Below are 26780 nucleotides of genomic sequence, written 5' to 3'. Positions count from 1 at the left end.
ATAAAAATGCAAAAAAAAGGACAGAAATCTAATTTCATTTTATTATTTGTTTGCCTGTTTATAATATTGTTATACACTATTGTTTATGAAGTGTGACACAAATTTGTTTCTCGCATGTTTCTATCATTTATTTACTCACTAGGTGAGAAAAAATAGGACCTTAGGAAATCGGATGGGCTTCTGACAATTTCTCACAGGAATATAGCGGAGTCTACAAGAGGCATTGGCCGTTGGAGGAGCCTGGGTTAGGATGTGATTGCCTTTTGGCACAACGTGTCCAACTGATAGGAGATATAATATAAGAACAAGACCATTTTTCACTATCTCTGTCAGTGTACGGCTCTGGGGAGATATCGAAGATAAGATGGATTTCTCAAGTTACCTGGTATTCACATAATAGTGGTAGTAAAATGGTGCATTTTTGCTAATTTGTGGGGTGGATCTACTGCACCGGCAACGTTAACCAATCAATCAATAATAATACAATACAAGAATCATTATTGTCAATTTAATACGTTAGAAAATAAGTAGTTATAATATAATGAATTCAACAGCTAGCATAAAATTTTAATATAATTTATAGTATATCACTTACCTATACGCCATTCGTACTTGAGTTTTATTTTGATACCAAATTAATTGAGCTGGTGGATTACCACCTCGACTTCGGCATACTAATTCTACCTGTTGTCCTCTTCTTAAAGTTTCACCTTGTGTATAACCTTCAATATATGGAGGCCCTGGAGGATCTATAAATATATTGAAAAAAAAAAAAAATTCATTAAAAATATTATAAAAGAAAAAGATATCAATTTTATATATATATATTTTTTAAAAATATTAAAAAAAAAATTATTTTCAAATCATTATTTTTAAATAACAAGAATTTTTACTCCTATACGATTCCAACAAAACAAAGCTTCATTTACAAACTATGCATTATTTTACTCTGGAACAGTTGTTTTATTTTTTCTCATAAAGCGACAGCAAGGATATTCTTAAAATAATGTAGGTAAAATTTATATTTTGCATTAAGTATACTTTCACTTAAATTATACGTAATCCAAATTATTCACTGAGTTTGATTAACTTTAATATCAGAAACATCTTCATATATATATCGATTTGCATACATACATATACGTATATGTTTTGTAATGTATTTTAGTGTGAACAAATATGAAATGTTACTGTCAATAAAAATGAAAAAAAAAACAAAAAAAAAAAATTGAAATAATATTATCACTCTCACAATTATTATCACTATAATACAATAATAATCATTATTGCCGTCATCATCAATTCAACAATATTAATAAAAGCAATAGCAATTAATTTAATGCGAATGAAAATCTCTTATCAAAAATTTTTCATCATTATTATGATTATTAATTTTTTTTGTTTTTTTTTTGTATTACTATTATTATGATTATTGCATTTTACAATTATTTTTTACAGATATTATTACGCATTGTACCAATTAACCAGTCAGCCAGAAGCAGTTGTGTTGCGGTCATTTAAAAATTGCTTTATTACTGGCTTTTCTCTGCTTAATAAATCAATGTTAATTTTTTTTTATTATTATTTTTTTTTTTTTTTTTGTAAATAATCAATTTTACCAATAATTTTCCAATTCTATTTTAACAGTTTTTATAATATTATTATTTTAATTCTTTATTTTCACTATTAATAAAAATTAAAACGAAAAAAAAAAAAAATTACAATATAAAATTTTATAATCAGATTACAATGTTTATATATGTAAAGTATGTAATTGTTTCATGTTTGGATATTAAATTAAATGCTTTCATAGGCCCTGTGAATTTTATTGTATTTTATTATTATTATTAAAAAAAAAAAAACAAAACAATGGAAATTAAATAAAAGATAAAAAGAAAATGTCGAAAATAAAGCTGATGTAATAATTATTAGGAGATGTTCTACAGGATTTAAAATTGTAAAAAAAAAAACTCCCATATGTTTCTATTTTGTTATTTTCTACATAAATGAAATTATTATTTAAAAAAAAAAAAAACTATGCAATTTTTAAAGCCATTTTCAGTTCTTTGTTTTTTTTGAAAATCAATTAAAAATTTAATAATTTTTTTAATACAATTTTTCCTAAATTATTTAAACAAAATATTTTATAAAATAGAAAGCGAACAGTATGTTGAACGGGACAGTATTCCATACACTATAACTTAATGAATTACATACAAAATATTGATGCTTGAAAAATTCTTAATATAGAATTTCTATTTGTACTTAATTGTTTTTTGCATTTAACTAAAATTTTACAAAAGGAATATGTCATGCTTTATGACAAGAAAAGCTTGAAAGCCCTGGTAAGTGGCTGACAAATCAATTTTAATAGCATTGAAATTTGACCTTTCTCTCATGATTCTGTTATGAATCATGGTTCTGTTATGAATTCAACCATGACTGGTTTGAAATTAAAATCATTTGGGTCTTTGTTTGAATTACTTATTTTAAGGAATCGCATAAAATTTAATTTGCGTCAAGCATTGAAAAATTTTAAAAGAGCAAAATAATATTTTAAATTTTGACAAATAAATAAAACCTTTGAATTATAAGTAAACAAAGTAAATAGAGCATTCGAGAAATTAAATTGAATTTTTTTGTATTTATATACATTTAAATCCCTAAAAAAAAAAATATTTTTTTTAATGAAAAAGAAAAGAAATTTAAGTTTTTTATTAAAAATAATTTCATTGCCTTTTCTATTCGTTTTTCATTTTTTGGAATATTTATTTGAAACTTTCATTAATATTTATAATTATATTATACTATCTTGCATTTTATTTGATATTCAATTTTATGCTGTACGTTATTCTATAATAATATAAAAAATATTGCAAAATATTTAAATAAAATTCATTTATAATTTGAACTCATGCGAAAGGCGAAATGAATAATTCAAATATTTGACAAAAAAAAATATAAAATAAAATAAATATTTTGTTTATATTCAAATATTTGATTAAAAAATATCGGCAAAAAATCGAAATTCATCAAAGCATAGGAAACAGGAAATGTAAACGACACACTATTTGCAAATTATTTTCCAAATAGATAAAAAAAAAAACTTATATAGTTAGAGAAGGTGTGATGAAAAAATTTATTAGATGTAATTTTGAAATTCTCTAATCCATAGAAATGTTTATAATGAAAGTTTTCAGTTCGGTTGTAAATCAAATTAATAAAATTAAGAAGAATTTTCTAAAAAAAATTTATGAATTTGTGCAACTTAAGTTTGTTAAAATACTTAATTTTCAAAATCAAATTACAAATGAAATTTTTCTTAATTCATAAAACTTTAAAAAATTTTTAAGTATTTTTGTTAAGTTTTTTCATTAAGTCAAGTTGTACATTTATGCAGCTTATATAAGAGTTAATATATATATATATATATATATATATGCATCTATATATCTTAAAAAATTCCCAAAATTGTTTAAAAAATTGTTAGTCTGTTATTAAAGTGTTTTTGTATGTTATTATTCATTAAACCATATACGTTATTTCAATGTATACTCTACATACCGTGTAGCTGTACAGCAAATTAAAATAAAAACAATTTAAAAAAAAAAAAAAAACAAAATGAAATATGTACATAATTAATTTCACATTCATGTCTGATTGCTGTTTCTTATTTAAAATTAAAAATACCTAGTTATACTCGTCATTTTGCTAAAAGAAAAACCCAGAAAAATAAAGTTTTCAATTTAAGCTTCATGAAGCGTAAATATTTTTCCTCCAATATAATAATACCATATATATATACATATATAACAATGAAAATTTTTGTTCATATTTCTTCCCTTTTCATTTTCTTCTCTTTTTTTGGGAAAACAAAAAAAAAAAAAATTCAAACTATGAAAATATGCAAAAACAGAAAAATGTAAACACAAAATAACTACTTTTCTTTACAATATTCATCTCTGGTTGAAAAATGTTGAAATTATAAAATTGTTTTATAATATACGTATATACATGTATGTATTATGTACATATATAGAATTACAGTAGCTAGAGCAATTATTTGAAGCGTGTTAAAAACACAATCAACAGAATAATTAACAATAGGTAAATAATGAACAGAATTATTTTTTTTTTTTTTTATGTTGTGTATTTCAATATACAATATTCCCTTATCATTACATATACATATACTTTATACAAATACCTATACGTGTATAACACTTCGTATACAGAAAAAGAAGAGTTTTTTAAGCGTACAAACGAATTTCAGAGTACAAAACAATACAAAAAACATGTATAAATAAATTAGAAATTGTTAAAATTACCCCAAGATATTGAAAAACAAAAAAAACATGCAAAAAAAAAAAAACAAAATTAAAATATACATGTGAAGTATTAAAGCATTGAAATACAATTAAATTTCTAAAAAAAAAATTTTAGAAAAAAACGTATACTTTCATGTCATTTAAGAAAAAAAAAAAAAAGAAAATACCGTAGTACAATTAAACAGCAATCAGAATTTTCACATCATATTCAATCTCATTTATACCGCATTTTATATAAAATTGTCATAGGTTTTTTAAAAATGCCTATAAATATGTAAAAAAAACATTGTATTGCACTCGTAAACATGCACTTGGTATTAAAAATTTTGCATTATATAGAAACTATATACAGCTAGTTTTTTAATAGATTGAAAAATTTTGTGTAAAATACCAATTTGCGTTCATATATAGGATAACAAAAAAAAAAAAATGCCTTTATAATAGCAAGAACATAAAGTAAAGCAAAAGTGTTAGCATTGCATCCATACACAATAAACCAAAAACAAGTAAACTGAAAAATTATTTCTGTTCTTGTTGTTTAACCAAATTAAATAAATACAGTTTTATAATTTAAATTTTATTTTTTTGGTTTTATTTTCTTTATTCTGTTTACCTAACTACATAACATTATTCTCTTCAATGTATATCGTAGGCTCTAACAAAATTTTCCATTAATAGGAAAAAGAGAAAATCAGTAACCATATAAAACAAATTTTTTTATCCTAGTTTTATTTTTTTTTTATTTTCCTTTTCAAGTTTATAATATTATTTTTGAAATGGTATATATATATGTAGCTACCTGCTATGTACTCTTTACAACTCTTTATTATTTAATCGTAACTGCTATTGACATTTTGCATATAATACAAAGAAATAAAAATAACTATTAAAACTAGTAAAATGCTTTCTAAATGAAAGAATTATTTTTTTTTCTTGCTTTAAAATTCGTACGTCTTTGTGAATATAATTGTAAAACTATAAAAAGGGTTTTTGTATATTGGTATACATTTAAGCTCTATAATAATTATGAGTTAAAGAAGAGATTTAAATTTGGCATGAAATGCACCTGATTGCAATTTTTCGAAAATTTGTTAACATTTATAGGAAAGGTATAAAGGAAAATATATAGTAATCCAAAATCAAAGTAGAAATTACAATATTTTGTGAAATGAAATTGTTTCAATGTCAGAGAATTAAATGAGTGAATAGTGTTAAAATGCTCAATATACGAGTAACAATCTTAATTTCAAAAATAAAAGCACTTCGAAAAAATTATCTTATTTCTTTTAAAAAATTTTTATGATACTTTAAAAATATATTAAAATTCGAACTTATATAAAATATTTTTCAAAATAATCAAATAAAATAGAATAAGAGACAAAATTATGAACTCTGCCATAATAGTCAGAAACTACTATATTAAACTGAAAATATTATTTGTCACAAATTAGTCATTGTGCCATAAAATTATGAACTATAAATAAGGTTTAATTACCAAACCTTGTTAATTTCTATAAGTACAACTATTTTTACTGTTTCCAAACAAAGAACTTAATGTAAGAAAAGCATTAACAAACAAAAATTATAATTTAAAACTTAATAACAACAATTTTAATTACAATTTTATATTCAACATTATCTTATATAGGAACGCCGTAATATATGCAATTTTTTCTAATTTAATTAAAATGCAAAAATAACTAAAATCATTAGTTCTTTTTCTTCATCCAAGAAATTAGTTAATTTTTCATTTAAAAAAAAAACGACATAAGATAAATTTTTTGCCTTTCCCATAAGATTTAATGGAATTAAGAAAAGATAAAATCTCATGCCAAAACAATAATTACATGCAAATGAATATTCATTGCTACTATAAAATTATAATTTTTTTTTTGCTTTTCAAAATTACTCATACATAATACTTTAGAAACAACGATAGCTAACTATTTTTTAACACTTTTCTAAATCTATTTGATAATTCAATTGCTTTCATAATAATGTCAGAAAATTATTTTTAAACAAATTTACAAGGACATATTTTAGTATTTAATTGGAAGTAGAAGATGAATAGTAAATATTTCGTTTATATTTTTCTTTTCTCTATTTGCATACACATACCCATAATATGTCAGTCAATTGTAATTTTAAAATGCTATTGACAATAACAAATTTATATAATTACTATAGTATTAAAACATGAAAATTGAATCATTGTTAAAAAGTGTAGTTCTAGTTTTAATTAAAATTACAATAAAAAAGTAAAACAGAAATCAAATTTTTATCATAAAGCATATTTTCATTTTATAAAAACAGAACAAAAAAATGTAAAATTCGAAATGATATAAACATAAAATTTTTTGATTGACTTTTGAATATAAATTAAAAACAAAAAAAAAAAAACAAAGAATGAAGATCAAAAAGTAAAAACGAAAAAAAAAAAACAAAAATTAAAAATTGAATTGACAAGAATTGAATATGATTATTGACTGGGAAAGGATTCTTTTTATATTCCGATTTTCTCACATACAAATCTACAATTTGCATACATCAATGTTATATACATCATACAAAAATATATGTATATATTATGCATGTAAAATATATGTAAATAACTTTTAACATTAAATATTCAATCAATCAATCATCAGCAAATTCGTAACTAACTAACAACGCACTATAACTAAAATTCAAGAAAATTATGTGTGTACATGTGATTGTATAATATATGTACATCAGTTTATTTATGTAACACATATTTCTGAATTATACCATATGGAACACATTAATTATACAATAACTATATAAATGTTATAATATAGATTGAATTTCTTCATAAATGCTATCTTAAATGAAAATGGACTTCAATCATAGAGAAATCGTCATCATTTAAAAAGGATATTAAATAATTATCATTAATTCCTTTTGAAAATTTTCCATTCAGAAGATTTCATTCGCACACAATTCTCTTTTTCAGTTATTTTTTTTTTTCGTTTTTTTTTTGTGTCTTTGTTTTATATTTTACTACTTTTAGTATTCTTAGGGACACATTTCGTATATTATCTAAAAAAACAAAAAAATTCTTCAAAATAATTTAACTATATACATACAATTTTCATTTAGTTTCTTTCATTTCTGAACAATATATTTATGTCATTTGAATGATTTTTGTGATAACAGCACATATTTATATTCTATATTCTTTATACATTATGTATAAGTATAATGTAATTGATTTTCATTATACGAATAATACCTTCTATATGCACTCGTATTCCTTAGATAAAATTATGCATACAAGTGTACATATGTAGTGATGATTTACACTACATACACAATATATATGTAGACAAATATTATATATAAATGTTAACCTAAAATCAAACCGTAAGTTTATGGGTTGAAATTTTATATTCGATGACACAACATTAAAAACTAATAATTGATTTTATACTGATTGATTTTAATTGCTAACGAATATAGCTGCATAATATTTTATGTTTACATATTATATACACATACACAATAATTTTAAATGACTTTTTAAAATTACTTATGTTATATAAGTAAAAATATATTACCATTTAAGTGTAATAAAATTTTAATTCAAGTCCCTTTTAATAAATATTCATTTACACAAAATGGTATAGTATAAGAAATTCTGTAGATAAAATAATTTTTGTAAAAAAAATTCTATTTAAAATTGCAAATAAAATTTGCATAATATATAATTTCGTTAAACATGGTTGAAATAAGATGATTCGGAGAAAATATTTCTGATCTATATGGAGTGTAATGTGTAAATTACTGTTTAACACTGATCTGAATATTCGACAGATGATGTTATGGTATCTATTTGTGAATACCTATGTGTTGTTTATATGTTCATTTTTCGTTAGCCATTTTTCGGAGTCATACAAATGTGAAGATTTCCAAATGGCCCATATTTTCACATATGTCGTCTTAGCCAGCATTAACCTGACTTTTTTTATACCATTTTTGACCATCTCCGGTTGTCGATATTACGGTGCCGAGATAATTGAATTGTTTTTCGACATCTTGTATTTGGCTTGCATCTTCTGCTGCTCTCGTAAGCATCTCATTCAGCTAAGAGCAGTATCATACCGGCTTATTCTTCTCTCACAGTTTTTTCACAGAAATCAAAATTAAATTCTGAATAAGATTATGAATGTCTCCTTGTTAGCTGTCTTCAGGATAGTGATACCCCTCCAGTTGGCGCACTGTCTGAGTCCTCTTTCCTCGAGCTGTTATCTATATTTATAGATGTTATTATGAATGAAGAGGGTTTCAACTATAGCCAAGCTGACATAATCAATCAAAAATTTGCAAAAAATTTAACATAACCAGACGAAATTTAAACCAAATCAAGTTCATATATTGGATCTATATAGAACTGTGTATATAGCAAAATTGATATGTGACGAATAAGATTGAAATGTTTCTTAAAAATTAAAAGAAAACACAGAAATTTAATTCATTCTCAAATATTTTTGTTTTATAACCGCTAACTTAGGTACATAAAAGTGGGCAAGTATATTAACAAAAAAAAATTTTATTCTCAAATTATCAAAACAATTTGTTATTAATCATAATAATATAGATTTGAAAATCGATTATCAGGAGAGTTTTACTCATCAGCAATATATGCACAAACGTGTACACGTGTATTTTTTATTACCAAATTGAAAAAAATTAAATAAATACGAAAAACAATTTTTTTTTTTAAGTAAAAGTCTTTGAGTTTTCTTTTGTTTATTTAAAATGAAAATTGAAATTCTAAGAATATTACGAAAAAGTTACGAAAAAAACAATTAAATAAAATCAATGAGCCAGTAAGTTAAGTATAAAAATGTAGGTTGTATAGCTCACCTTTCACTTAAAAAGTATAAAATGAAAAAAGGACTTAAAAAGTCAAAAAACCATAAAACATTTTTTCTCTACATTTTATTCATAAATTTTTTTTTGAATGTATGTAGGTAAATAAATAAATACTAGGTATTTTTGAACGCAAAAGATTATTGTGCACACACACACACGTATGTAACACACAATATTATATTTATAATAACTTATCGAAAAATAATAAATTTTAAAATACAAATTTACCGGGAATTTATTTTACCCCATTATTTGTTTTTATTTTTGTTTTATTTTCATTTCTTGTATGATTAACTATAAAATTAAATTTCTAAGAAAACTTTTTCAAAAAATATGATAATACTTTGCTTTTCCAAAAAAAAAACAGAAATTTTTTTTTTTATTAGCCTTCGTTACCAATTAATATGAGGGCGAAATTCTTTTTTCAATTTAAAAACTGGAATATTTTCTTTGGTTTTGCTAATACAATTGTCAGTGTTTTCGTTGATCTTAAATTTGTTTTAAATAAACTATGGAATTTTGGCCTAGGCATAAATAACCTCGAATATCAATTTTGAAATTTGAACTCTTATTTTCATGTAGGATGTGTAGCTATTTTCATTCCATTCATCGAAATAAATTTTATTCGCAATAATGAATTGTAAATTTTTTTAATTGAGATTAAGAATTCCAATAATATGTTTTACAAAATTAACAGCACATAGCAAGAACAACACTTTATGTAATCATGATTGTTTATATTACTACGTCAAACCTCAATGTAGATATACGAAACTGTTCCCATAACTTGATTATTTCTGCCACAAATGTTCTTATTATTACAGTGAAAGAAAAATTTAAGAAAATTGCACTACTAGCTTGATTCCCTGTATTTTATATTATGCAATTTTGGAAACAGGATTAAAAATTAAAATTATTTCAAATTAAAAATAATAATTCTTAGGGTGAAATTTATTAAATTTTTCAAAATTTTTTAAGATAATGTCAAAGATTTTTATGATTTTACATACGCACATGAATGATACGAGTAAGAATTAGTTAACCCTGGCAATTGATTCTTAATATGTATTAAATATCTCCAAGCGAATTTTTCCGGTTTTATTGTTGGAAAATTATTTTAAATATTTGTGTGTACTTATAATCAAATTTTATTAATTCTTAAAATATGTATTATGTTAAAATACATTAGCGTAAGGTAATTAAATGAGAAAAAAAAAATTGGCAATAAAGTCTTCAGAAGGCTTTTTAAAACAATAGAAATTTCTTGAAATAATTGCTGAACAGATGGATAATATATTCAAAGGAACGAGTTAAAGGCAGAATTTTTCTGATAAATTAAAAAAAAAATTAAGAAAATTTTTCTCCTCGAACTGGATTCGAACCAGTAACCTACCGCTTTCTAGACGGACACTGTACCAACTGAGCTACAGAGGTATAAATTAACTGCCGACAAATTATTCTTCAAATTGCTTTATACTATGAGATGCTAGTTTCTATTTGAAACATATTTTTCCTTCAAAACATTTTGACGATGCAAGACAACTGAAAATAATTTTTTTTTTTTGTTTACATATTGGACTTGAGTTTTAAAATAGAATTGTAAATTAAAATTTTGGATTATCAAAATATTTTAATTAATTTTTAATAATAAATAATTTAAGTATTGAAATTTACAAATTTTTACAATTTCATTTATTATTTCAATAAACACTAATAATATAAAACTAAAGATAAAATTTTGAAATTAAAAAAAATTTTATTGAATTTGTAAATTAATAATAGAAGTGAATTATATCTTAATCATATAGAAATTCATTTATAGGGAAAATAAAATATACAAGAAATTATAAGTAAATAATTAATATGAATAGAAGTATATATATCAGAATTATGTAATAATTTTTGAGATTAAAGTATGAAATTAATTAAAAGTTTACTTCATTCATTTGATATAACATAAAATATTCAAAATTTTTAGCATAATATTATTAGTCTATAACTTTTATACAGAACGTTTATTTTAAAACTATATGAAGAGAACAATTGTAATAATTTAATTGTAATTGTTTTATATTTTTGAATTTTAAAATAGACTAAAATTTAAATAAATAATTTTTGTATAAAAGAAGGTTATTAGAAATCCTTAAAAATGTAAACTGTAAACACCTCTTAAGGCATAAAAATTAAATAGCTTGTAGTAATTTAAAAGAATAATATAAAATACTCTCCTACATTTATATATATATATATATATATATATATATACATATATATATATATATATATATATATATATATATATAATATAGCTGTATTATAGTGATTATTTTATAATTATTTTGTAAATATAAATATACATTTATATATTATTTAATATTATAATATTATAATATAAAATATGTATTGAAAATTTCCTCATAAAATTTTCTTTTTGACCTACTTTTACATAAGACATTAGAAAAGACTTTTACATAAATTTTATAAATATACGCATTTCTCATAAATATTTTTTAACTTTATAACTTTTATAAGATCATTTTAAAATATTTAAATTTAAATTATAATAATGTTAATTTAATATTAACCTCAAGAAATTTAATATTTGTTCTTTCTTTTTACGATTCACTGAACTGTATATTATATATAATATGAAAGAAATAAGAAAATAAAATGAGCTGTTATTATTCTTTTTCCTATTTAATATTAAAAATATAAAATATTTCTAATAAGAAGTGAAAAATTTCAAATGAAAACAAATCCATATTTTTTTCTCAGAATTCTTTAAATATTATGTCCATGTATATATTTATAATGAGAATTCATATCAGAGAATTTAGTTTATTAAGAATCCCTTTAAAATATTCTCTTAGATAAACTTAACATTGCTAATTAAACAAAAAAACTAATGTAAATTGAAAAAATTTAATATGAAGCATACAAGTTTTCTTTTGAAATATGTAAATGAAAATGTTATTTTTAAAATTATGTAAAATAATTAATTTTTATAACAAAAATATTATCAACAAAAAATAGAGAAAAAGTTTTTCAAATAAAAAAATTAGTTTTGATAAGTTGCTCTATAATAAATTCCGGGAATTCATTAAGTGAAATAAAAATAATATTAAATGGTGTGGAATATGAGTGACCGGAAAACTAAAATCCGTTATAATAACTAAATGATTTAGTTTAATCAACTTTATAAATAAATTGCATATTTTTTACTTTAAAACGGTACCACTACCTCCTGTAAAATCTTGTATTAAACTGAAATTCTATTATATGTGACATACCATGTTTGTCTACCAGTTGAGTAATTTTAAGTCAATTTCCTTAAAAAAATTTTAGATTTATTTTTATAACCCGTTCACAAAACTTTCTTTACTGGAAATTCATTTCCGTAGAAGAATAGTTTTACATATCTCTCCAACTCTACTAGTTATAGCCTTTCAAAGACTTAAAAACACAGAAGACTAGTAATGGGCTTATTCTACCGCAACATAGCATAGTTTTAGCTTTAAAAAAAGAAAATTACCGTTAAAATTAACCGTTATCTAATTAACCGTTTTTTTTCAAAATTTTCCATACCCTTTTTATTCTAGACGACAACATTTAGAACCTTGATATTTTGACAGCTTTTAGATGCTAAAAAATAATTTATTTTGTTAGAACAAAATTTGTTCCTATCCTCCCCACTTACAAAGGTTCAAATGTAGTAAACTTTTTAAGCTATTGCTTCTGAAAATTTCTAAAATTTGAAATTTTGATACCTTATATTTCCGAAACTGCAAAAATTTTCAAAATTTCTCTAAATGCACAAAGGTAACGGTAAAAACACTGCTATAAAAAAATATATACAATTATTTTTCTTAACTCAAACAATTGATCCTTGAATTCGAGCATTATATTAACAACTTTTTAAATATTTTTCCTCTGTCTCATCCTAAAAGTATGCATTTTTTTTTTAAATATTTTTGGTATATGAATGGAAGTAATTTGAATAATGTAAATAGATTGTTTTTAAAAGCTTTTTACAAAGTGCTACTTTACAAACCATTGGTTTGGCCCAACTTTATTTTTGTAGAACCTTTCTAATTTTTCACCACATTTTATATTGAAATGCAAATTAAATAACTAATAATGCAATTTTCAAAAATTTTATTTTAAATTTTTTTTTTTTTGAATTCTACATGAACACGTATTTCTATACATATATTAAAATAATTGTACGCTATATTGCTTTTAATTTAACATCAAACTATATTATACATATTAAATAGTAAAAAAAAAACCTCAATGTGTTATGCACATATTTTATTGCTTCCGGCATTCTCCGGCCAACAAAAATCAATTTATGTATAAATAATTTTTATCATATTACTTTAATAATTACATAAATTATTGTTATCAGCTTAATTCGAATTATTTAATTCTGTGTGTTACAGTAAAAAAAAAAAATTAAAAAAAACGGAAATTTCAATAAAACTGTAAATTGATTGAAATTTTTGATATGAATTTTTTTTATTGTTTGTGGTTGAAATTAATAATAATAAAAAAAAAGAAAATATTTTTAACATTCAAATAAACAAATTCATGTTGCTAGAATAATATTTTCTGATAATAAAAGAGCAAAAAATTATAGGTACCATATTTTTAGATTTTGTAAATTTTTTTTTTTTAATTTAATCCTTTGGGGATTTTCCAGGATTATAATATAGTCATATAAAAATTGCTAATTGCTCTAAAATTTTCAAAATATTTAGCACTTTCTATATAATTTTTTATTTTTAAAATATACTTTTTTATTATTAGATGTAACAACATGCTAGGATTGTGAGGAAATTTTAATTTCTAATATTCAATTATTGAATCCTATTGAATTACAATTAAGAATCCTATTCAATTAGCTATATATATTTATGATCTTTGAAAAAGAGAAGAGCAAAAGAAAGAATAAATTTCAATATTTCATTTTTATGATCTTATTTATAATTACTTATCTGAGAACTATTAAATGAAAGTTCTTGTAAAATATTTTATTAAATTAAGGAAATTTATTGTTCCATATTGTGTGTACAGAGCTGAGTTGGTTGAGCATTTCAATAACAAAAAAATATATATTAAATTTAATTTGAATTAAATTTTAATTAAGGATTTAATAAAGAATACGAAATCGATGATGAATACAAAATCGATATAAAATCTCATGAGAACTACATTAATCTTATTTAAAACTTGATCAGAGACTTGCACTTTCATTATTAATTTAGAAACTTATGTATACTCCAGTAGTTAAAATTATGATTTCTAATAGAAAAAAAATTATTATTCAATTAATCTAGGCCATTTTTATAAACGAATCTTTAAGTCAATTTCCTCTGTTTAACAAAATCTAAATATATTTTTGTTTCTATATAATAAATTATATAATTATAATGAATTTTCTCATTTTATTATAATTATATGCACTAGTGGTATTTATAATAAATTATAATATAAATAATAATTTGTAAGAAATTTTTAGGGAAAAATTAAAAGCATTTTAACTTTTATTATCAAATAAAATTGAATTCCCTTAATAGTTTTAATAAAAATCTCAATAAAAATTTATAAAACATAAAATAAATTAAACAATTAAAATTTTATTTTAATTTGAGGCTATATATAGAGGGAAATGCTAATTTTTAACGTTTAACCCTTGTTTCCGTAAAGAATAAAACACTCTCTCTCACATTATTGGTCACCCCTGTATTGTACTAGTGTGACTAGTACAAATTATATGAATATTTTATTTTTGTAAGTAGTTTTCTGCATATTTTCTTACTTTTGTATTTTTAAAGTGTTTTTATTATTTTAAGTGAATTTTGTTAAATGCAATTTTGTACTTTTCTAATAGTTATTGAAAATAACTGTGTTCAAAATTTTGCAAGAATTTTAATTAAATTTTAGTGAATGTGTGGTTTGAAGCGCAAGTTTTTCTAAAGCTTTGTTTGTTTTAATTTTTAATTCATATAACTGGAAATTATTCATCGTTTTAGATAAATTGCATAATTGCAAAAAAAAAATGTTAGTCCTAAATTTTCGTGGTACAACAAAAATTACAAAAAAAAAAATGATTTTTTTAAGTATAAAATAGTGAAATTTGTAGTTGAAAGATCGTTATTGAAATAATTATGAATGACCAAAAAAAATGAATAAATTGTTGGTTCAAAGGAAAAATGGCTTCTTTAGGAAATTGGAATTAGATGTCAGATGAAGAGCAAGTTACATATCTGAGGAGTTTTATGGAAAATTCTTTTATGTTTTACGGAAGAAAGAAAAAAGTGAAGAAGAAATTAATTGAAATACTAATGACGGGGATAAGTATATTGTATTTCCTCGTATATGCTCAGACGAGTCTGATGTTGAAAATTTTGGAAACTATAATGAACTTATAGAGATTAGCAATTGATATTAACAACTACTATGCTATGTCTTAAATAACAAAGTTATTTTGATACATATGGTAGTAGGTTTTGCTACAATCTCTTATCATATATTGGCAGAATCTGTGAATTTCCAGTTATCACAAAAAATACTTTTAGAATCGCTATATCTCTTATAGTTTAGCCAGAAAACAAGTTTAAAGTTTTTCAAAAGATTTTTTCTCCAAAAAATATCTCCAAAAAAGTTGATTTTATATGTTTGCAAAAAATTTTTCACATTTAAGAGGCAAAAATTGAAAATTTAGAATAAATTTCACACAATCACGTGGGTGATCCGCATTTATATCTTTATGCAATAAAAATTTTAAAGTACTGTTTCTCTTGAATGGTTGATTCGACCCCCAATTATCTCATTTCCAAAATCCAGTCCAAAATACAATTTTTTCACTATTTATTTTGCAAAAAAACAGGGAAAAACCAACACGGTTATCTGTTTATGACTATAAAGATTAAATATATTATTTGAACAAAAAAAATAGCAAATTAAAGAAATATGCAAATATAAATAATTATATACTTTTTATTTAAGAAAAAGGATAAAACAATAAGGAAATAATTAATTCATTTGAAAATTATAACTTTGATATACTCACATATGTGTACGTACATTCATAATGGAAAAGCTAAATTAAATTATAATGTGAGAGTTTCGTTTTTTTTTTTAATTAAATTAAATTTTTAATAATATTCCCTTTTTTTCGATCATTTTCGAACCAAATATATATATATATACAATAATGTTTGTACGTAACATAAAAATAACCCTTTTAAAATTCCATTTAAAAAATTATTCACCGGAAACTAATAATAATGTACATTATAACAGTAACAGTATAATTAAAAAAACAGAGAGAGAGAGAGGAAAACAAAATGGAAGAATTTGTATATAAAACATTTATAGATGCAGGAAAATTATTTTAAATAACGCACACTTATACAGATTATATAACGTAGATAATAATATAATAATATGCCCGTACGGTATCGCTATGTTACCCATAAGTGTATACGCTATTTAAATAAATAGAAAAATATTTTTCCAGATTTATTTATTTAACTAGTTTTATTTTTCCTCTTCTTTTTTTTACTTTTGTAATTTTAATTAAAGTTCATTTTGCTATTTTTGTTTTCGTTTGAATAAAATGAGGATTTAGAAAATGTTAAAGTGTGACCGCAAATAAAATAAAGTGAAATGGTAAATTGCACAATCATGTGGTTTTATTGTTGGATTATATGCAGTTTTTTTTATATTATACTAGTAGGTACTTGTTTTTTTTTTTTGTAATATTTTTGGAAAATATTAAAACAAAAAAAAAATTCCTTAAAATTGTTTTTTCGAATATAAAAAAATTCTGAATATGTGCTCGAATAACTGAATGAATATTAATTTTATTTGAATGTATATGAATTAGTGTGTGTTATACACACGTTATATACATATAATATTATAGACCATAACAAAATGGTTGATGTCAATTATCTGGCAATATTGTTCACATTTATACATTATCATACGTAATATATATAATATATATATTTTTTTCCATGCGAATATTTAATACTGTACATTTTAAAGTATATATACATAATAATTTACTTATGTAATTAATATAAGACATAATCAGATATATTTGTAATAATATAAGAGAAACATAAGTGTTGAAAACTGTGTTCTTTAATTTTTCACTTCTATACATTCTATATTATACTGAAAAAAATTGTCACTATTTTGGTAGCTAAAAAAACATAACTACAACTTTATATCAAAATTTGCTAGTAAAAGTTACAAAATTAGTAATATTTCTGCCTCCATATTGAATATATATTTATTTTGTACTGATATACGTAGATGATTTGCGGCATATAAAATGTAGCTGGATTTTATGACTACATTTTCAATTGATTTTGTGATATTCTTCATGTGTATATGACAAACAAAACCTTCCAAAAATTACTGCGTAACATTGAAAATGTAACCATATATTATGACTTTTTCTGCAACAGAACATATTTACTTATGCAACTGTTACTGTAATGTCTGATAATTTGTAGTTATCTATTTTTTTCTATTCAATAAAATTTGAAAAGATAATATTTAGGTCAAGTTACATAGCGTTGACTGGAGTTACATAGCGTTGAAGGAATATGGCTTGTATTTTTTAGTACCATAAGATAAAAGAATTGCAACTAATGTTAAGAATGCAGTGCAAAAAATTGTTATTTTTTTGCGCTATCCTGATCCAGTTTTTATTACTATAGGAGCATGTAAAACTATGGCAGATGTAATAATATTTTTTTTTTCAGCCTAGTAAGAATATTTTACAATATGTGATGAAATAAATTGTTATATTAAATTTTCAACTTTTAATTAATTTTCTTAATATTTTTTGAATTTAAGAAGCAATGTCTTACGAAAGGCTATTGCTTATGAAAATTATTCAAATAAAATATTTTAAATTCGGTTTTAAAAATTAATATCAAGATATGTTAAATAAAAATCCTCGAAATCACTATTGTCAATATTTCGAATAAAAGAAATTATAGAAAAAAAATATTATTAATAATTAATATTAATAAGCAGTAGAGCACTGTTAGAAAAAAAAAAGAAAAAAAATTGCTTTTTGCCAAAAAATTAACACAAAAAAAGAATAAGTTTTTAATTAACATTTCATTTGTTGATGTCAGAAACAGTAAAAAAAAACAAAATCTAAAAAATAAAAAATAAAAACAAACAAAAAAATAAAAATAAATTTTAACATGCAACTGCATTTTTACTGTGAACTATGCAGAAAGCTATGTAACTGTGGAAAATTTATTTTTCCGCTCATATTTCCGTTATAATGATGATACGGTAAAAATTTTTCATTATTTTCCTTATTTGTTTTTTTTTTTTGGAGGTTTTTGCAATTGAAAGTTTTTACAAATTATAAAAAAAAAAATTTTTTTTTTCTTTTGTTTTTATTTTACGAAATGTTTTTAACGGGTTATGATTTTTTCTACGTTAAATAAATAGCTAGTTTTTTTTTCTCCTATATATTCATGATTTTGAATTTTTAATTAATCATAAAGTTTTGCACTTAAAAATCAATAATTTCTTTAACTTTAATGGCATTTAATTGAAAATCGTTTTAAAATAGCTAACTGTAAAAATAACTAAAAAAAAAATCTGGTTTTAAATAGTTTAAAAACTATGTGAACTAGAAAAAATTGAAGAAGAATTTATTTGGAATTAAAATTGGGACATTTTTGTAAATTTAAATTGAGAAAATTAAAAAACATTAATGTAAATTGAGAAAACTATTGGTTCCTAGGTATAATATTGCAATATAACCAAATGATGAAGCCTAAATGGACGTTTGGCTTACAGCTATACGCTTATGCCAAGCAAATGCACATCAATTAAATACAAACTTTCCAGAACAAGGTCCTTCGTAATATGGAAGCCGCTCCCTGATATGTGCACAATAGTGAGATTCATAGGAATCTGGGTATCCCCCAAGTAAATGAGGAAATAAGGAAATGTGAATATAGGGCGAATTTGGAACAGCATGAAAATGTCGAGACCAATCGATTTACAGTGGAGAATGGCAGCACTTTCGTGCCATCCTTGATGATATATAGAGACAAAAACGCGATAAAGCAAAACTAATGATTAGCCAGTTTAGCTAGGTATTGGGTTAAAGTCCCCCATTGTTGATAGGTCTGATGACAGTTTCGGTCTACCTGTCTCTGTCTTACGATGATTTTTTAAACCTGTATTAAAAAAAAATTTTTCGTAAATTTTATATTTTTTTTTTTTTTTTTTTTTTTGGGAGATGATCCGAAATATTGTTTAAGGTATTTAATTCGGAAAATTTATCATGAAAATTTTAAGAGTAGAAAATTTAATACTATTCTGGCTGTGTATTAAAATTTTGTTACCGATTTGTTTTTTGTGTCATAGCATTTTCTTTGTGTGTTATTTTAATTTCAATAATGGTTTTGATTACTTTACAAGGTAAAGAGTTGCAGATATATTTTCAAATAATATTTTGTATTTGAATTTGTTTTCCCTTAAAATATTGAGAATACATAATATTCTCAATTTTCATCAAGTTAACAAAATTACATATAAAATTTAAATATTGTAAAGGATATAATAATGTATTCTATTGTTTTATGATCATTAAATTGATCATATAATATGCAAATAATATATATCTACCTTCTCACAATACTCAGTATACTCAATATACTCATAGTATAAAAATTGTGTGCACAGTACATATCCTTTTCTTATTCTCTTTATTATTACCACTCGTAAATACAGAAAAAAAAAACTGAGAAAAACAAAAAAAAAAATATAGATATAAAGTTTGAAAAATAACTTGAAATATAAAACACCATATGCTCAATGAGTAATTTTATCTTAAACACGTTCATTCCATTTCATATTACATTTATCTACTTAAAAGGATTACATCATAAAATTTTACTATTTACAATAAACTTTCTCTATCTCTTTCAGTCTTAATATATAATTTTAACTTAATATTATTGTTATGTGCATATCATAATATAATATACGATATATACATACATATTTGTATGTATATTATGTAAAAAAAAAGTTAGTATATTTCTTTTACTTAAATATTTAAAATGTACTTCATTATACGTAAGTAGGAATGTACCTATATATTTTGTCGATTCTTATACGTTAAGTACGCATACATACTATGATTTTAACTTATTGGTTTCTATAAAATATTCAAAAAAAAAAGGATATGAAAAACGAAACGATGTCAATAAGAAGAATTTACATGGAAGTAAAATATAAAAAAAAAGGGCTAATCCTAAATTACAATTGACCTTGAATAACCAATTTATGTAATTTTTTTCTCTTTCTCAACTCACCGGAATGTTTTAAGAGAAAATTACCTATTTTTGTTTTGTTACAATAATATTTTTTGTTTTCATCCTAGAGTCTCTATAGCTTTGTACAATTTGTTTAAAAAGTTATAGCAATTCAAATATGTTGAATATTGAATACAATTTTGTGTATGGTACGAAAAGTATAACATTTTCTGTTTACGTAAGTAAGCCTATTATATATTTTTTTAGTATTTGAATGCTAATTGAATGAGGAGATGATAAGTTTTTCTTTATATTATCATAGACTTATCATAGTTCACTATCTAGTTTAATATGAAATTATAATAGTAGATTAGTATGTGTGACACGAACATTTTTTTTTGTAAAAGTGGCACCAACTCATATTATTTTAATTTGTTTCGAAATTAAATTTCTTCATAACGGTATCATATAGGCATTCTTATACAGGTTTCATTATTAAAACATTTTATTTACTTAGCTTTAAAAAAAACATAGTTTTTTACGTAAAAAACGTAAAAAAAGTAAAAAACGTAAAAAATGTAAAAAACCATGTGTAGTTAACGTAAAATGCTATGTATAACTATGTTACAGTTTTTTACCTAAAAAACGTAAAAAACTATGTATACGTATTAAACGTAAAATACATAGTTTTTTACATAAAAAACGTACATAGTTTACGTATTAAAAGTAAAATACATAGTTTTTTACGTAAAAAACGTACATAGTTTTTAAAAATACATAGTTATTTACGTACAAAGTGTAAAAAACGTACATAGTTTTTTACGTAAAAAACGTATATATAGCATAAACATAGCGTAAAAGACGTAAAATACTGTGTATTACGTAAAAAACGTAAGAAACCATGTATTTTTCATACAAAACGTAAAAAATTCTGAGAATTTCATCTAAATCTTATAAACAAAACAAAAGTCATATTTTTGACATAAAACGTAAAAAACCTTAAATTTTTGATATTTTTCATAGTAAACAACGTAAAATTTGCTATATTTTTCAAGCAAATCGTAAATAAGCTCAATTTCTACTTGCAAATTGAAAAATCAGTATTTTTCAATCAAAATGCCGAAGAATTTCTTATTTTTTACATAATATTGGATTTAGGATACAAAACGGTGAGAACTTAAATTTTTACATATAACCTCTAAGACTTTTCTCATTCAAACGCAGAACGTAAAGAATATTAAGAAATCAATTTTCATATTTCAATAATTAAGCAAAATAATAAATTTCATACAACATAAATTTTTCCTTTAACTCGAAGGAACCACACTCGGCTCCTCCTCATTATATTGGTTAATTCAATGTTGGACACCAAGCAAAACACTCGTCACCTACCAAAACTTTACATTGTTTGTATAACAATATAAAAATAATAATTTCTTTTCTCTGTTTTATACTTATAATTTTAATATTAATTTAAACTTACATAAAACGGATAGATGAACACTAGCTTTCATTGGCATATCAGGTGGTAAGGCTTTTTGTCTTGCCTGACAACTATATTCTGTATAATCATCACTTGCTGTTGGTTTCAGTCTTAAACGTGATGTTGTTGTAAAACGTTTTGATTGTGTTTCCTCTACGGTAGGCTCTTCCCGATTTTCTGTAATGATTAATAACAAACAAAAACAAAATTAAGATAAATATTCGAGAATCATATACATATATACGAATAAATAAGAAAATCAACATTACAAAAAAAGGATAAGAAAATTTTTTTGGTTTTTTGTGTACTCGTACTAATTCGCATTGAAAAAATAACCTTAGAAATAATATGAATATTATGAAAAAAAAATTAGTAGAAAAATAAAAAAAAAAGAATGTTTAGTAATGACAAAATTAAAGAAATTGTTTCGATAGAAAAATATTAATAATAATATGTGCATAAATATATATACACTCATGTAAAATGTAATAAAAACACAAAACAAAAAAGTCCTTCATAGTCCTTTTATTTCATTTTCACTTATTTGACTTTGTTCTCAATTTCTTTAATTGTTTACTAACTTTATTATTATTCAAGAAAAGGACTAAGAACAACATTTTATTATGGATAACATTATTTTTAACGAATTTACAATAATTTGTTTTTAAATATTATTTTATAGTATATTATATATATGTATATATATATACATTTCACGTGGGAACATGCCTTATTGCTAATGTGATTTGTGAAAATATTTTTTCAAATAAGTGACCTTATTTGAATAATAAAAGCGGTGAAATATGTATAAAAATTTTTTAATATATTTCGGCTTTGTTTCGAAATTTTGAGCCTTTTATGATTTATTTGTGTTCGTCGCAATAATAGCCTTCGACCAGCCAAAATTATTTTCTGTAAAACGAAAAACTTAATTATGATTTTAATCCACTAATATTAAAAGAGTAGAAATTCAACATGATTTCTAAAAGTTTTTAATCATAGAAACTTTTACAGCCCATACATTTTATATAAATAAGTGGGTTTAGAAATAAGGCCGCTATTTTCCATAACAGTAGTTGGATATTGTCAATTCCTATTGAAAAGTCTTCTTACAATTTCCAAATTGGCAAAAAATATATGGGCTTCATAAAGTTGGCTTTTTTATTTTCTATACTGTGTTTGTGCTCGTGCAATTTTCGTCTACATATATAAGTTTTATTTGTGCTCCTTAAGACGCAATTTATGTTCTAATATAATTCAAAAATTAATAGAAATTATTCATTTTTTTTTTCTCCATCAGATATTTAAACGGGATGACATTTTTTAGTCTGTATTTTATTTTCCTTCTCACTAACTACTTATATACAATATACAATAGAGATCTAAACAAAATAAAAACAAAAAACTACAAGGAAAGCAAATTTTCATTCTTGTTTTTGTTTTGGTTTAGAGTCGACAAAAATAAAACGAAGAGACAAGTAAATTCCTTCCTCTTTTATTCTAATATAAGGGAAATTTTTCATTTGTCCTTTATTTTAAGGATTTCATTCATTTTTCTTTTGTTTTTCGTTTCATTTGAATTTTCGTCTTCCAAAATAAGTATGCAATATATATTTGAGGAAATAAGAGTAGATAATAAAAAAAAAACATAAGAAAAATAATAAAAGTAATGAGAAAAATGAAAGGATAAAAATTTGGAGTTCGCTAAGAACTTTTTCTCTTATATAGGCGCACACTATACTATTTTATATAGTAAGTAGCAATAAAGAAAAATACAAGGATAAAATGGAACCCCCCCTACCTTCCCAAGTAAGATAGATGGTTGAATTTCATGTTAAAATACGATTTGATAAGTTTATTATATAAATGTTAAATAAAAACAACAAAAAAAAAAGCAAAAAGGAAAAATGACAAGGAGCAAAAAACGTTGAACTGATGAACATTTTGGCGAATATAAGAATTTCATGATATGAATGGCGGTTTTTTAGTTGTTTATTTTACGCTTCAATACAAATAAAAATAATTTTAAGTTTTCATTTTTCCTTTTAGTTTTTTTTTTATTCTTCTCAATATTTCTTTTTAAAATGCTTTACTTGAGTCGTTTAAAAGATTTTATTCTGAATTAAAGATTTCAATTAGATTTTAGCTTGCTATATTGAATTTATTTTTTTTAAATGTATTATTAGAAAAGAAAAATTAAAATAAGAAAATATTAGAAACTGAAGCCGAGTCGATGTTATAGAACACACTGAATTTTATTCTAAAGATGGTGTGCGTAATACAATTGACTTTGTTGTCTCTAAGTAAAAGGAAATTAAAAATTTATGTTCTTTTTAGAACCAAATCATTGTATATTTTCTTTTAAGACTTAAGAGATTTTTGTTGAAAAATTTTGAGATTTAACCGAATAAGCTTTATAATTATTGAAATTTTGGTTTCATGTAACCGAGATTTTTTAAAATTCCGTTAGAAAAGCTCAATGTACTTGAAATATTATTCAAAATCTGAAACGAATATAAAAGAATTTTTATTAGTAGCCTATATGTAATAACTTTGGGAAATTCATTTGGAAAACGCATCAGGAATATTAGAAAAATATATTGATTTGTAATCAACCTTTAAAATAATATAAAATATTTTCTATAAGGTATTCAAGTTACGAGTATCTTTGATTTTTGAATAATACCTTCATAAAGGGAGTAAAACTTCAATATTAAGTTCCAATGTTCGTAATCATTTGAAACTAATTTAAGTTTTATACCATCAGCAATAATGTAAAAATCAAATTTATTATAAAAGTAGTTTCCGTTTGTAAAATTTAACAAAGTTTATAACCATTATATAATAAGTATGTAAATTATTAGAGATTTTAATTCATTATATTAAATTAATTTTATAAAAGACATTCAGAATATTAAATAGCTTTTATATAATCCTATATACAAATTTATCCTATAACATCTTTAATGTTATACATATAACTTATAAGAATATTTTTATCATTTCTAAAATAATATTATTCCTTTAAACATTTTCATGTTCGTTTATTTGTAGAAAATACACAATATATAAAATGTTATACTATAAAAATTCATTCACACCATTTTTCGTTTGTTATTAATGATCTTAAATGTCACGAATGTCATTTGAACATTTTTTTCTGGTTGTATACATTCTGTCAAGTTGTCTTTCATTTTCAAACTCACAGGAAATACTAATAACATAAAATAATATATACTATATAAACAAGCAAGGAGAAAAAAAAAAATTTAACATTTTTTTTTTCTTAATATTAGGCCTTTACAGAGAGAGAGAGAGGTCACATACATAGATTATTTTTTTATTATTTTGTGGAGAAAAATAATAGATAACCTTCACGATCCTTTATAAAAACAAATAGGATAACAAAGAAATCAAAAAAAAAAAAATAATATATTGCTTGTATAAGAAAATAAAAATCAAAAAATAAAAATCAGAAGAAAAAAAAAAGCTAATGGATTTTTAATCCTAGGAATGACTCTGATGACTCTATATCTACTTATTTTAAAATATATCCAATATTTCTTCTTACTTTATATTCTTTTGTATTAGTATAGAATAATATGTGAATTTGTACACTTGATAATACAAAATGATTTCGTAATACAATAATGGCTATAACACGGGTGTCAATATTATTTCGATGATCGATTTTAGCAAAATATAAATTAAGAATTGAATATAAGAATTGAAGGTGTAAAACAGACGATTAATGAAATTTACATTATCCTTGCTTGCTTATATTGCTGAGAATACTTGTTAGTGAACAGATACATTCAGAAACCTACATGCAAAACGAAAAAAAAAACTACAAAAAATGTTCTCTTTAAGTGTTGAGAATCTCTAAAACTATTGAAAACTAAAAATTTGACTTGCATTTATTTTATCACATAATTTATCAAAAGTAAGCCATGTGCCCCTAAAAGTATGCAATTTTATTTTTATTAAAATTTTATATTCCCAACAGAATTTAAACAAAAAAAAAATTTTTTAATTAAACATGAAAATTAAATCGAGTAAACTTTTCACATTATAATGTATAAAAATAAATCCAAATATTATTTGAATATCTTATATTATCTCATATAACTGAGATTATAATGAATAATACCAAGGTATATAACACAACTACTTACACCCCTTTAATAAGAATAATAAACAAAAATTATGCATACTTTTAACATAACAATTAAATGCAATAAATATTATAATAAGAGTTTAAATAAAAGCTTTACATTTCACTACTAAATGAAAATCAGGTCAAGAGTCATTACAAAAATTTAAATATCTTTTTGTTTTCTTTATAAAAAAAAATAATTGTGCATTGGATTTAATTATGGTAATTTAAAATTATTATAATACCTAATTGAGTTTTATATGAAATAGAAGAAGAAAAAATAAATAAAAGTAAGGGAAGCTAGTAAGAGGACTTTAACAAATAAAAAATTGTACATGGATTAAAATATGCAAATAAAAGAATTATTGTATACTTTTAGGGGAATAATAAGAAAAAATATTTTTTTAAATGTTTATAAAATTATTTTGATAACAAAAAAAATTTTATAGAGTGCAAAAATGTACCATAATCGTTAAACTTTAATGAGATGGAAAACAAAAAAAATATTTTTCTTTAAAATTAAATTTGTCTGGCATGGAGTGAAAAGGCAATGAGAAAATAATATTAAAAAATTATAAGAAAATGGAAAACTTTATTAA

At 22.5% G+C, this 26780-nt stretch overlaps 1 protein-coding gene across 1 annotated transcript in view; it reads right to left on the bottom strand.

Moving 5' to 3' along the window:
• The window catches only part of LOC129606636 (nephrin), a 504217-nt gene that overhangs the window by 191399 nt on the left and 286038 nt on the right, over window positions 1-26780 (bottom strand). The window contains exons 4-5 of the mRNA XM_055517050.1: window positions 22026-22202; window positions 596-749 (exon numbers count right to left, since the gene is read on the bottom strand). Coding sequence (XP_055373025.1) covers window positions 596-749; window positions 22026-22202 — 331 coding nt within the window. The remainder of the gene's footprint in view (window positions 1-595; window positions 750-22025; window positions 22203-26780) is intronic.

Source organism: Condylostylus longicornis, unplaced genomic scaffold (assembly GCF_029603195.1).
Source record: "Condylostylus longicornis isolate FDR11 unplaced genomic scaffold, ASM2960319v2 ptg000020l, whole genome shotgun sequence".
NCBI classification, from domain to species: Eukaryota; Metazoa; Arthropoda; class Insecta; order Diptera; family Dolichopodidae; genus Condylostylus; species Condylostylus longicornis.
This window is presented reverse-complemented; position numbering and strand designations above follow the sequence as displayed.